Source organism: Notolepis coatsorum, assembly GCF_963971535.1.
Source record: "Notolepis coatsorum genome assembly, chromosome: 17".
Classification (NCBI taxonomy): domain Eukaryota; kingdom Metazoa; phylum Chordata; class Actinopteri; order Aulopiformes; family Paralepididae; genus Notolepis; species Notolepis coatsorum.
In genome coordinates, this window is record NC_140181.1 from 94829626 (window position 1) to 94843880 (window position 14255).

Here is a 14255-nt window from a genome sequence, read left to right on the forward strand (position 1 = left end):
TGCTATTTGCCTATGTTTTACTGTGAATGAATGAATGAATGAATGAATGAGAACTTTATTTAACAGATTGCAGAATGGGTACAATACAGTACGGCTCAATACACACAATTGTTAAGGGGATGCAGACCAGAGAAAGACTTTCGTCTTGTTTACATCAGGGTCCCCCATTTTCAACTCATAGTGATATTTATGACATACACAACATACATGACATCATAACATTTACACTGTGATCCCCTCTTCCTGATGTTTTGGTTACAGTCTTAGAATAGAGAACCTGTGTATGTTGTGCTGTATGTATAATGTATGTTAGATAGTTACAGTGTATCAATCAGCTGATAAAACGGCATCTGTCAGCTGATCTTTGACCTTTTACAGATACATTTACATTTAGTCATTTAGCTGACGCTTTTATCCAAAGCGACTTACAAATTGTGAACAACAAGTCACCAGGAAGGATACATCTCTGGCAGCTAAGGTTCAATAACATAGTTCGTCAAATAATGTTAAACTTGAGTGTTACACTCTGAGTGCATAGTAGTATAGAGACATAATTTAGTATGATAGATGGTAGTATACATATAGTAGCATAGTAGCACGGTACATAATAGTAAAAAGACAGTAAGAAGGTTAACATTGTTCCATGTTTTTAATCTAAATATATGAGACGGAAACATCTCGTATCTGCCTTGATTCATTCATTCAATCTTTATTTGATTTCTAAAGATCATTGAGAGCAAGATGGCCGGTCGTAGGGAGGGTTGATAGATACTATCGCATGTCCCCTCCGATACATGCGGATCAGCCAGCCACTTCTTTTCACCTGCCAGCGCGGACTTTCATTGGCGAGGTGTAACGTGTGGGAGGCTCACACTACCCTCGCCATCTCCTGTCCTTGCTGTGCAGGCGCCCTGACCGACCTGTAGGAGTCGCTGTTTACAACGATCAGATTACCACCCACCGGCTCCCCTCCCGCTGACTCTGCCAATAGACCTATCTCAAACCCTGCCCTCTTTTCTTGATCCTCCAATCACAGCTGTCGCTTACCTCGGACTTCCTCGGTAAGCGACAGCTGTGATTGGAGGATCAAGAAAAGGGGCAGGGTTTGAGATAGGTCTATTGAGCCAGTATGACGGCCGGCCAAGCCAGAGGCAACGCTGACAGCCGGATTCGATACCAGTGTCTCTCGCGTTGGTGACGAGCGCAATGTCCGCTGCGCCACCCAGCCGCTGAATACATTTTTTTTTAAAGTATGATAAAAGATAATAATAATAAAGGAAGAAAATTAATCAAAATAAAGCAAGATAAAATTATAAACAAAACTGTCTCTTGTCCAAAAAGGAATGGGAAGAAGCAAGATGTTTATCAGGTCCTCCCTCTTATTGCAATAAACCCTTAACAATGTTTTCAAACACAATATTACATTTTCTTCCAAAGAATTACGTCAAGAAATACAGCACGTAATAAATAGAAAAACAATATAGAAACAGAAAAGTCAATCAATGCTATTAAAGATTTAAACTGACTGGATGCTAATGTGTTGAGTTTTAAAGTGCATTGCAAAATGTTCCATGTGTCGGGGGCACAGAAGATTTTCTTAATTCAGTGCAAACTCTGGGGACCTTAAGCGGAAGCCGATCACCAGAGCGAGTATGATAAGATCAAGAGTTCCAGTCCAGTAATTAAGTGATTGAATTAAGTTAAGTAAGATCACTAATAATGGCCATATATAGAAACAGATGCTAGTGCAAACCACGTCTCTGGGGACCACCCAACCTTATCATGCAGGATACAATGATGGGTATCTGTCACTGGCGATAGATTTAAGGGCAGAATGATATACATGATCCAAAGGCTTTAATGAATGTATTTATCTATTACATTTTGCAACAGGGTTACAATAGCTTCAAATACAGGCACACACCACCAAAAAGAAAAGCCTCTGTGCGCTTGCGTGCGTACGTGTCGATTATTGGCTACTCACTGAGTACTCGTGTGTATGTGTGTGCACATCTGAATGTTTGCGTCTCCTAGTTGCTAGTCACCACACGCCTCAGGGCCAAAACACTTTTCAGACAACACTGACAACAGTGGTTCATCTCCCACAGATCCTTCATTTGAGTGGCCGTTCGTTCGATGGGGGGGGGGGGGGGGGGCTGACTGACCACCGAGGGTTATTATCAAGGTCGCCTATGGCCCATTGCGTGGTCCAATGAGAACTGTGCTCAGAAAACAAATATAGTAATTAGTGACACAGAGAGAGGGGGGTAGTGTAAACAGGAAGAGGGAGAGAGGGAGACAGACAGACAGGGAAGGTGTGGCCCAGAGAGCGTGGAGGAGACAACGGGAGAGAGACATGCTAAGGCCCTTGTTACACACACTGTTTTTGTTTTCGTTTGAATACGTTTTGAATACGTTTGCTGTCCCTATTAGATAGAAATTAGAATAGAATATTCCAGTAAATGTCTTTTATCATGGAATCTTTATATTTTCCTTGAAAACGAGGGCTTTTCAAAATGCTATAAAACGAAAATGAACCGATAAAAAAACAATCCGCTTTGACAATGTTGACTGCAAACGAGTCATTGATAAGCGACGGGCAGATTAGACACATAGCCATAATTTAAAACATAGATTAGGCCTTTTTAACGCTAACATTGAAGTGGATGGTGGCATTAAACGGGGTAAATCAACGTTAATCAAAGGCACTGAAAGTGTTAAGGGGAGACCACCCACCTAAAATAAAATGTTCCTGATTTTGGGGCAATTTTGAGATTTCTGTATAATGTTGCCCCTTTACATGTCTTCTTTCAAACTAGTAAGAAAACTTAAAAAAAACACATTTAGTTGCTTATTTTGCTTCATTTTGCATGATTACATCCATAAATGTGCACACATTGAATAGGGAAGTGCCTCATTTGCATATATAAACATAAAATTCAGAAAACTTGCAATATATTTGTTCTTAGTTTATATGTGCATAACAAACTGAGAAAGTTTCATAGTGATATCTATTCAAATGTCTTTTTTGCCTATTAGGGGGTACAGTAATCGGTTGTGTTGTTTGTTACTACACTGTTACTACTACTACATCATTATTATTATGTTATTATGTTATTCAGTTATCAGGCATGTGTTTAGGTTGTCTATTACTAATGGTTTGATTGGGTGTTGTGTTTGTAAATAGCGGTTTCAAAAAAAGATTATGTCATTTTACAATACCTTTGAAGGCGTTTTCCCAAAGGGTACAAACATGTACCAATTCCCTAGCATCTACACACACCAAACTTTCCAAATTTATTCATATCTATATCCTGCTTCTTTGTGCCAAAGGGTTTGTTATGTCATACATGTCATACTGATTTACAGATAATACAAAACTTTTTCTATTACACATAAAACAAAAAATCTCAATTTCTCTAGTACCTCCACACACCAAAGTGGCCACGTTTCCTCCTATCCATATACCACAACTTTTTGCTAGAGGATTTTTTGATATATCACTCATCCAGATTTTTAGAACATTTTATACAAAAGATTTTGTATGACTAGGGGGTCATAAAAGGTTATTATTATTATTATTATTATTATTATTATTATTATTATTATTATTATTATTATTATTATTATTATTATTATTATTATTATTATTATTATTATTATTATTATTATTATTATTATTATTATTATTATTATTATTATTATTATTATTATTATTATTATTATTTTGCAACGAGATAGCCTACATAAAATAGCCTGTCTCAGGCTGACTCACATGCATGCATGGTCCCGATTCCAGCCTGGGGAATCTCCCCGAATTGACTTTCCACCAGTCAGTCGGATTTGTATCCACTATATCCATGGATGGGGAATGGCTTCTTCTTTTAACTGTTACGCAAGGTGGTCAGCAATATGTCGACCGGATAAACTTCTAAAGTTAGTTAGCAACACCGCAGTGGTGACTCGTCGTCAGTCCTCTCTGTAGCTCTAGATGCGTGAGGTGGTTGTGCCTCAGGATGGTACGCTGGCTCAAGCAGGTGTATCATTTGCCGAAATCCTTCGCCGTCAACCATATTATCGATCATGGATTATTTTTTCAAAATCAACGCTTCTCTTAGCCTGCTTAACTTTGCAAGTTGCCGTCGCTCGTGTTTCTTCCCCTCGCTTATTTTCCAGACACGGAGGTAGTCTCTTTCTCGTCATCATAGATATATTGCGCCTTCTATCTGTTCATTTAAACATGCTTTGAAAATAATGAATGAATGAATGAATGACTTTATTTGACAATATAAAAATAACATGTGACAGAAAGCACAGTCAGGAGATACTGCCAAGGATGAACACAAAAAAGCTCAGAGCTTATTTCCATTGTGGTCCTTGTAGGGGGGTAGGGGAATGAGATGCTTAGACATGCATCATACAGACATGCCATCACAACACATCATATACCATTTACCATTTATATACATAACAGCTAGACTCATGAAAGGAAAGATGAAATTACCTACCTGGGTTCCATCCTAGAGGCTAATCTTTCCTGTGACAAAATGGCATCCAATGTAATAAAAAAAAGTCAACCAACGAACTCGATTCTTGTACCAGATCTCCTCTCTGGTAAACAAGAATACCCTGAAGACTCTGGCAGGAGCACTCATTCAAGGGTACTACGACTATGCTTGCACCTCATAGTACCAAAGCACCTCAAAGACACTAAAAAACAAATTACAAACATCTCAAAACAAACTAGTCAGACTACCCAACCCCCCCCACCCAACCTCCTCCAATGTACAGTTTCTACGTCAAATGTATATACTCCCTTTTCTTGACTCCTTCTGTATCACAAACAGTACTGTATTTGCAAATCTGGTATGTCATAAATGTATAGATGTAGCAGTACTGACTATCTGTATGTCATGTATGTCATATATGTCCTGATGAATTGAAAATGGGGGACCCTGGTGTAAACAAGACGAAAGTCTTTCTCTGGTCTGCATCCCCTTAACAATTGTGTGTATTGAGCTGTACTGTATTGTACCCATTCTGCAATCTGTTAATAAAGTTTTCAATCAATCAATCAATGCTTGACCTGACTCCTAGAACCCACCTCACCGCCACCCCTGCCCACTTTGACAACCTAGGATGGCTTAGAGTAGACGACAGAGTACAGCAACTTGCAATGGGCCTGGTCTACAAGATACACTACACGACCAAGGTACACTACCCATGTACATGTCAAAATACTTCCCAAAGGTCAGTGAATACCACGATCACAACACCAGAGGGAGCTCCACAAATCATGTTAAACCCAGATTCGGCTCAAACAAGGGACTAAACACTTTTCGCAATTATGCCACATCAATGTGGAACGCCCTACCCAAAGCTGTAAAGGAATGTGAATCACTACCCACTTTCAAAAACACTCTCAAAAAACACCTACGGGAGACTGCAATTCGAAACTGGCCCCTACAAATGTCCTAACCCAGTTGTACAGTAAATGACCAAGTATGGCTTTGTCAGTATTCCAATGTACAGTGTACAGTGTCCCCCCCCCTACCCAACCCCCCCCCCCCCACCTCCAATGTACAGCCCCCCACCCAACCCCACCCCACCTACCCAACCTCCTCCAATGTACAGTTTCTACGTCAAATGTATATACACTCTTTTTCTGGACACTTTTTGTATCACAAACAGTACTGTATTTGCAAATCTGGTATGTCATAAATGTATAGATGTAGCAGTACTGTCTATCTGTATGTTGTGTATGTCATATATGTTATGATGAATTGAAAATGGGGGACCCTGATGTAAACAAGACGAAAGTCTTTCTCTGGTCTGCATCCCCTTAACAATTGTATGTATTGAGCTGTACTGTACTGTACCCATTCTGCAATCTGTTAATACATTTTTCAATCAATCAATCAATCAATGAACATGCAAGGGTGCCTTTTTGCTGAGTGTCTAGGTTAATTATAGTCCCTTTTGAGCCATGTCTTCAGGCTGGACTTGAATCTAACAGCATTGACTACGATTTTCAGGTCACTGGACAGACTGTTCCAAAAGACAGCTGCTGAATACAAAAATGACTCCTTCCCCATACAACTCCTGAATCTGACTGGCACAAAGTCAGTTGAGCTACGCCTAGTTGGGTATGCATGGGTGTCCCTGATTCGGTTGAAGTAGTTGTTGAAGTACACTGGCACTACCCCGTGCACGATTCTGTGAACTAGGCACATCCCTATCTGATTGACTCTGTCTTCCATCTCATGTTCTCAAAGTGAGATGGGTCAAGGTGGGTTCGGGCAGGTAGCCTTAGTATTACCCTGATTAGCTTGTTTTGTGATGTCTGTAGTTTTATTTTCTGACTTTTGGGGGCACTGTTGTACCAGGAGCCACACGCATACCACTCTACTGACGGCTACAATGTAATAAGAGACCGACAACATTGTAACATATCATTGCTTGATCGAGTAAATGTCATGTGTTCGAGTAAAACCTTAACGATCAAGCAATCGATCTTCGATTAATTGTTAACATCCCTATTACCAATAGGTTAAAGTGTTATTAGTGAGATTTTAGTTTATGGAATGTTTTCATAATTTTGCGAATATCCCCCATTTCGAAAAACTACCTTTCCCAGCCAATTCCAGCTTCCTGCAAGCAAATGACTTCTGTATGAATTTTTTTTATTTCTCTTATTTCTCGTGATTCTCTTTTCACAAAACTGAACATTATTAGCATAGATTGGAGCACAGTTAGTGTGTCTACCTTCTGTGAACTTTTATCAACAATCCCTGTTGCAATCCGATCCAAAATGGCGGAGCCATATCCATTATAAGAATGGAACTGTACATACAGTAGATTTCATTCACGGTTCTTCCTGCACGCCTGGAGATACTAAATCCAAATTGAACTCTGCCATTTGAAAGAGGAGATTTGGCCTGATCCATAGATGTGCGAGTTGGCTATAATAAGGTAATTTATAGGCCTGGGCCCTCATTTATCAACAATTCTTAGAAAGTGTTCTATATTCTTTTTTTTTATCCACTTTTTCTCCTCCTGTTTTTCTGTGTTTTTCTCCCATCCCAATTTAGTCGTTATGCCAATTCCCCCCTCCCCTTCCTGGTCGTTGCTTGCATGTGCCCCCCACTGGTCGGTCTAGGGAGCCCTGAAGTCTATCAGATGCTTCCTCCGAGACATAGGAGACAGCCAGCAGCATCTTTTCACCTGCCAGCGCGGACTCTCATTGGTGAGGTGTAACGTGTGGGAGGTCACACTACCCTCACCATCTCCCTCCCTCGCTGTGCAGGCGCCCTGACCGACCTGTAGGAGTCGCTGTTTACAACGACCAGAATACCACCCCACCGGCTTCCCTCCCGCTGACTCTGCCAATTGAGCCAGTAGGACGGCCAGCCAAGCCGGAGGCAACGCTGACAGCCGGATTCGATACCAGTGTCTCTCGCGTTGCTGACGAGCGCTTAGTCCTCTGCGCCACCCAGCCGCCCTCTGGTATTCTATATTCTATAATAATATTTCAAATTGCATGTGTCCGGATGGCAGAATTCAGTACTGTATCTACAAAACATTCTGTTTAATCATGCTTAGATTTTTTGTACACGTGATCTCAAGTAGGTGCTGAACGAGCTCAGTGTCTGGTCATTTTTAGCATGGTGTTATTCACTGTCAAAGATGCAAAGAAAACTCTTAATTTATATTCTCCTTTGTTTCATCACAATTTACTCAAGCAAGCCTAGTAACACAATATTTCTGACACTGGGAATACATTCCCTGAGGTCCACAAATGTCCCTAGATACCAGGAACATGCAAATGGACCTTGTAGAAGTGGAGCAATCTTCCATTTACTTAGGTATGTATTTTTAGGCGGATTTTCAGAAAATAGGCCGCTAGGGCTTAACAGGAAACAATAGAAATGTGAATAACATTTTATTTTATTTTTCAGAAATAGAAATACAAAAGTCATACTCGAGAACGGAAACACAATATAAAAACATTGTATCTTGGATACCTCTAGCCTAGACACATACTATGCAGCAAAAATAATAATAATAATAATAACTATACAAAAACATAAACATGTAAACATTTTTGCTAATCACAATTCAAGGGTACACTCTGATTTATTTTTCTCCATGAATCATTGGAGGAGCAAAACAGCCTCCATTCTGTCGTCAGTCTCTGGGGCTTCAGATAACAGCAGGCCTACCAATCAGTAGAATGGGATTCCTTTTAGAGTAATATTCACAATGTTACTACTTGTAAAGCCCAATGTTCCTTTCGGAGTGCAACAGAGGAATATGTTTCAAAGTGATGAGCTTATGTACGTCAGCTGCCTTTTTTTTGCGCGTTTTTAAATGTTTTGATTTCTTGTCGGATGATTAAGTCTAACTAAACCAAATCGTACTCCTTTCAGTGCGTGTCATAGACCTTTCTGTATGTTATGTTGCAAATAAATGGGACAGGTCTCCTGTGGACCTGTTCCACACCTGAATAATATGTACTTTTTTGTTTGTTTGTTTGTTTGTTTGTTTATTAACCTTTTATGTCTTATCGTCCATGGGATTAAATCAAAGTGAAAGTGTCTCCTCTTCCGTGTTCCGGCTCTACCTCCGGGCTCTGTGAGGTGGGCTCCTCCTTCAAGGTGCAGTTCCTGAGTCCGTCCCTCAGCTCGGACAGCTGCTGCGCGTGGCTGATGAGGGTCCCGTTGACCTGAGAGAGGAGCCCGTCTGACTGCCTCTCCAGCTCCTGCCTGATCCTCTCCAGGTCCTCGGCCATGTGATTCAGGCCCTTGCACTGGTCCTCCACGTGGGTCACGCGCCCCCCTACCTCGAGGACCTCCTTCTTGACCCCCAGAGCTGTGGTCCGGCATCCCTGGACCTCCCCGGCCAGCCGCCTCTTCATCCCCTGCAGCTCGCCCTTCAGCCGGGTCAGTCTGCGCTCGCCGGCCCCCAGCATGGACGCCTGTTGCCCCACCAGCTGGACCACGCCCTTCATCTGGTGGGCCAGGCGCTCCTCTCTCTGCTGCCACGTGCTGTTGGCCTGTCCCACGTCGTGGGCCACTGTCACCATAGACTCCTGTAGGCCCTTCAGGGTTCGGTTGACAGAGCGGACGTTGAACGTGAGGATCGTGAGCTCTCCCTGGAGGCTGCCCGTCTCCTCCTCCTCCTCCGCCCGGTGGTCCTGGAGTTGGTCGAGGAGGCTCTGCAGGGTGGTGTTGAAGCTGTCCAGGCGGCCGGCCTGCGTGTCCAGCATCCCCTTCACGCTCTCCTCCTCCGCCACCGGGGCGACACTCGGCGCAGCGGCTGCGTCTCCCTGAATTGCAGAGGGGGCGAGCGAGGGGGCGAGCGAGGGGGCGCAAGAGGAGGTGCAGCGGACCTCGAGTCTGCTCAGGTGTTTCTGTACTCTGTCCACGTCTATTTCCAGCCTTCCCCGGAGGGACTGCAGCTCCGTCTCCAGGGTGGGCACGGCGTGGCCGTCCAGCACGGCGGGAGAAGTGACATTACCCAGTTCCTCCACGGCTATCAGCAGACGATCTTCCAGAGCCCTCAGCTTCCTCTCCACTCTGGCCTCCAGGCCCTGCCCTCCCTCACTGCTGTCCTGGACAACACTGCTCTGTCCCATCTGATCGCCGTTCACCTTCATACTTTGGTTGAGCATGTCTTCCACGTACCCCAGACGCCCTTCCAGCATGCCCTCTATGTGATCCTTGTGTGCCCCCAGAGCCACGGTCAGATGCCCCTGGGACTGGTGGAGGCCTGCCGCCGACTGCTCCAGCTGATGCACCCTCTCTTCCAGACCAGCCATTCTGCCACAGCAGCCCTCTGCCTCCTCTAAGCCGTGTATCTTAGCCTGGAGGTTTCCCATCTCTCTCCTCAACCCGGCGTTGCTGCCCTCCAGGACATCTTCCATCTGCACCTGGCTCTCCCCTCGCTCCTTCTGGCACTGACGACGCACCTCGCCAGCCTGCTCCTCACAGCGGCCCTCTGCATTCTCCACGCGCCTCTCAAACCCATCCAGGATCTCTGACCTGGCTCCACTCAGCTTGGAGTCGACCAGTGTCTCCATCGCCCTCTGAGTGTCATTCTCCTGTGGCCCAGTGGAGCCGGCTCCCACCCCCGCCTGACTCGACAGCCTCGACAGCGCTCCTTCGTGACCCATCACCGTTGCTCTGAGTCCCTGCAGCTCCGAAGCCTTGGCTCGCAGCTCGGCTCTGAGCTCCTCCACCCTCCCGGTCAGTTCCCCCAGGCCGGGGAACACGTGTCTCCCGTCCAGACCTCCTGCTTCTGGGCCTCCGCCAGGGATGTCCCCAAAGCCCACAGAAGAGTGGCTTGAGGCCAGTGCTGGGGCAGGGACAGGACCAGGTGCGGCAGAGAGCAGCGCAGAGAGCATCCTGTTGGCGTCCTCCCTCAGCGAGGCCCGCAGGCCGTCCTCCAGTCCGCTCACTGTCCCATGCAGTGTCTCCAAACCCTGGTTCAGGCGTCGCACGTCCTCTTCCATTTGTTCCAGACGATCTTGCGTTTCGCTTTCAAGAGCATGGCCTAAAAAGAGTAAGAAGGAAAAGCTGTTCATTGTTGATAGTGACACACACACACACACACACACACACACACACACACACACACACACACACACACACACACACACAAACAAACAGGACAGTTTGTCTTCGTTTGTTAGCAGCTGATTAAAGGAGTACTTTGACATTTTGAATTTCAGTTGATAATTTTTCTTCACTTGACACTTTGACTCATGTTAGTTTCATGTTACCTTTATTAGCATTCCTCATTGAAATGCTAGAATAACGCTTGCAGCTAGCAAGGTTTCAATGACGAATGATGCTAATGAAGCTAATACTTTATTCAAAATGTCAAAGTGCTCCTTTAAGATTCAAAATGTGTTGTTCAAAACCAATTAATTTGATTTGTAACATATAAATGAATGATTAAGAGTTACAATATCATCACAAATCACTCACAAGTCACTAAATATGTAACGTTTTATAGAATGTGTCAATACTAGACAGTGTTATGATACAGGAAAACCAAAAGTCTATGTTGCTGCTTATGGCTATAGAGAGTGAACCGAGGTGACATCAGTCTCACCTTCAATCTCTTCACCACCAGCAGGGGGAGCTGTTTCCTCCGGACCGTGTTCCTCTGCCTCGTGGTGGAGCCCAGGCTCGTGGTGGTGCCCGTGGCCGTGCTCTTGCTCTCCCTCCTGCTCTCCCTCCTGCTCCACGTGGTGCGGCTCAGGTCCCTGGTGTTCTAGCTCTGGCTCGGAGGGGTACGGCTCGAAGGAGGTCTCCGGGTACTGGGAGGAAATGGGAGGTCCCATGTGACGTGTGTGGTACGGGTTCACGTCGCCGTGGGCCAGTCCGTTGGGGTGACCCCAGGCGCGTGCCTGCACACCATGGTGGACGGGTGGGCCCTTCATCGGAGGACCCTTGAACTGTGGGCCTTTCATCTGTGGCCCCTTGTACACCGGACCCTTGAACTGAGGCCCCTTGACAGGTGCGCCTTTGAATGGGGGGCCCTTGAACTGCCCCTTAAGGTTTCCGCCTTTGAACGGTGGCATCATGTAGACCGGAGGAGGTCCCTCCATGCAGCCGTAGCCAGAGTAACCAGGGCAGCAACGCCACTCCAGCTCCGTGACGGTTTTATGTGCCACCTTGTAGGTCGGTTTGTACATCAGACGATACCTGGGGGGTTTCACCACAGGCCACGTTAGTCAAACAAATATTTACTAGGAAGTGATCTTGTATATTGTGAATGATATGAATGTCATTCGGGAAGGACAGTGGATGATAATGATATTATTATAGGGCTGAATGTCTATATATACTAATATATTATTATTAGTAGACTAATAGTCACAGGATTTTGTGCATACCAAATAAAATCTGAAAATAACTCTGCGTTAAATTCAGCATGGGAAAAAGCATTAAGAAATGACTAATCAACAAACAAAGTCTTGGTCGACTGACTAATAGCCAGCGGGGGACCCGCCCTAGATATCATGCCGTTCTGTTTACTCACAGGAGAGCCGGGCACTTCTGTCCCCATGAGGAACACTTGTTGTACTCAGCCTTTACATACGGTGCTGCCCCATCCTGCATGGAGAACGATACTGTCTTCTCAACCACATAGGCACAGTGGTTCCTTCCAGAGGAGAAGAGAGGAGGAGAGGTGAGGAGGAGAAGAGAGGAGAGGAGAGGGGGAGAGGAGAGGTGGGGAGGAGAAGAGAGGAGGAGAGGTGAGGAGCGGGGGGGGGGGGGGGAGGATAGGTGAGAGGAGAGGAGAGGAGAGGAGAGGGGGAGAGGTGAGGTGAGGAGGAGAGGTGGGGAGGAGAAGAGAGGAGAGGTGAGCAGAGGAGAGGTGGGGAGGAGAAGAGAGGAGGAGAGGTGGGGAGGAGAAGAGAGGAGAGGTGGGGAGGAGAAGAGAGGAGGAGAGGAGAGGATACACAGCTGTGATTTCTAGTATGCTTTTTAATACACAAGAACAGAATTGAAAACAGATAGACAGACAGACAGACCCAACCCCCCCCCCCCCCCCCCCAAAGTACAGTTTCCTCCCCCTCAAATGTATATATTCTCTTTTAGAAACTCTGTCTGTAAATAAACAGTACTGTATATTTGTATATCTTGTATGTCATAAATGTCTGGATGTAACAGTACTGTATATTTGTATGTTGTGTATGTCATAAATGTCTGGATGTAACAGTACTGTATATCTGTATGTCGTGTATGTCATGAATGTCTTGATGAATTGAAAGTGGGGGACCCTGATGTAAACAAGACGAAAGTCTTTCTCTGGTCTGCATCCCCTTAACAATTGTGTGTATTGAGCCGTACTGTATTGTACCCATTCTGCAATCTGTTAATAAAGTTTTCAATCAATCAATCAAGACAGACAGACAGACAGACAGACAGACAGACAGACAGATAGATAGAGTACTTACTTGTGTCTGCTGGTTGGCCTCCCTGGCTCATGGTGATGACTGGGCCCATCCTTGTAGAGGTTGTACTGGTGCGGTCTGTAGAACTTGGCTCGGACCAGTGACACAGAAAGCGACATGAGAAGAAGGGGACCCAGAGCCGCCACGAAATGCATCTTGGTTACGGTATTCCCACTAGTTTATCAAAAGGCTCAAGGAAAGGCTAAAACAAAAAGGTACACGAGAGTGACAAAGAAAAAAGTAGGCAAGTATCTCCTTGAAAAACAAAAAACAACTAAAATCTTCAAAGGGATCCGCTTGATGTGTAAACAGTGTACAGTCGAAGTGTCAGGCCTCTGAAAAGAACAAAAAAAAGGGTCCTAATGCCTAACTTTAAACAGGTGACATCAATAAGAAAAAGCAGGTCCACGCTGAGAGAAGTGACCACACAGAAAAAACGAAGCCTCCGGGGCAGCTCTGTGGAGCAGAATGCAACCCTGTCGAGCGTCAGTGGCCGTGGGTGATCCAGGCGTTGGGTGTGGTGGCCTTCGTCAGAGTGACAACAGTCCACTGTGAGTTCTAGGGGGCCCTGCCGATGCCCCTAATAGGGTTCCAGCGGCCCCTATCTGCATATCCCCTCCCACGCTGAGCCGCCTCCTCAGAGTCACACCAGCGTGAGACTCTGGGAGGGGGGGGGGGCAGTGTCATCGCCTTCACACCAAATGTTATTTCTCATTCAAATGATTAGAAAACCCAGTTTAACCCTTTCACTACCACACGACAGAGGGTTAACCCTTTACTATCACACCACAGCCGCGGTTAAAGGGTTAACCTTCTGTAATGTGGCAGTGAAAGGGTTAACCTTCTGTATTGTCGCAGTGAAAGGGTTAACCCTTTGGTAGTGCAGCAGTGAAAGGGTTAACGGCTACAATGCAGATCTTCCTGAGAATCACTGGAGGCCACTGTCTGAGCAGCTTTCCCCCATGTTGACATCACGACACACCGAGGAAATAATGATGCGTGGCTGCTGCAGCGTGTGGAACTGTGGGCCCCAGGCCTAAAACACACCAACTTATTTTCTTTTTCTACTGTATACATTAGTACACTACTGTATACACCTACTCTTTACGCTGCTAGCCAGTATGACTTACTACTACCATACTGTCTTTATACCAGTATCACTGTACATATTAATATATTCTGTACATACATCTGATGGCGGCACTATTACTCAGTAGTACTAATTTATATATTTTGTACTCCAGTTTAATCACCTGTACATTGTATATTACTATTGCACTTTACT

The 14255-nt window shown here is 45.1% G+C and overlaps 1 protein-coding gene across 1 annotated transcript; it reads right to left on the reverse strand.

The window, feature by feature from the left end:
• Positions 1-7925: 7925 nt before the first annotated feature.
• Positions 7926-13422, reverse strand: emilin3a (elastin microfibril interfacer 3a). The gene is made up of 4 exons (XM_084334212.1): positions 12974-13422; positions 12052-12174; positions 11119-11714; positions 7926-10554 (listed from the first exon to the last, which is right to left on the reverse strand). Exons 1-4 carry the CDS (start codon positions 13123-13125, stop codon positions 8579-8581), a joined length of 2847 nt encoding a protein of 948 aa, XP_084190338.1. The 5' UTR covers positions 13126-13422; the 3' UTR covers positions 7926-8578.
• Positions 13423-14255: the final 833 nt, after the last annotated feature.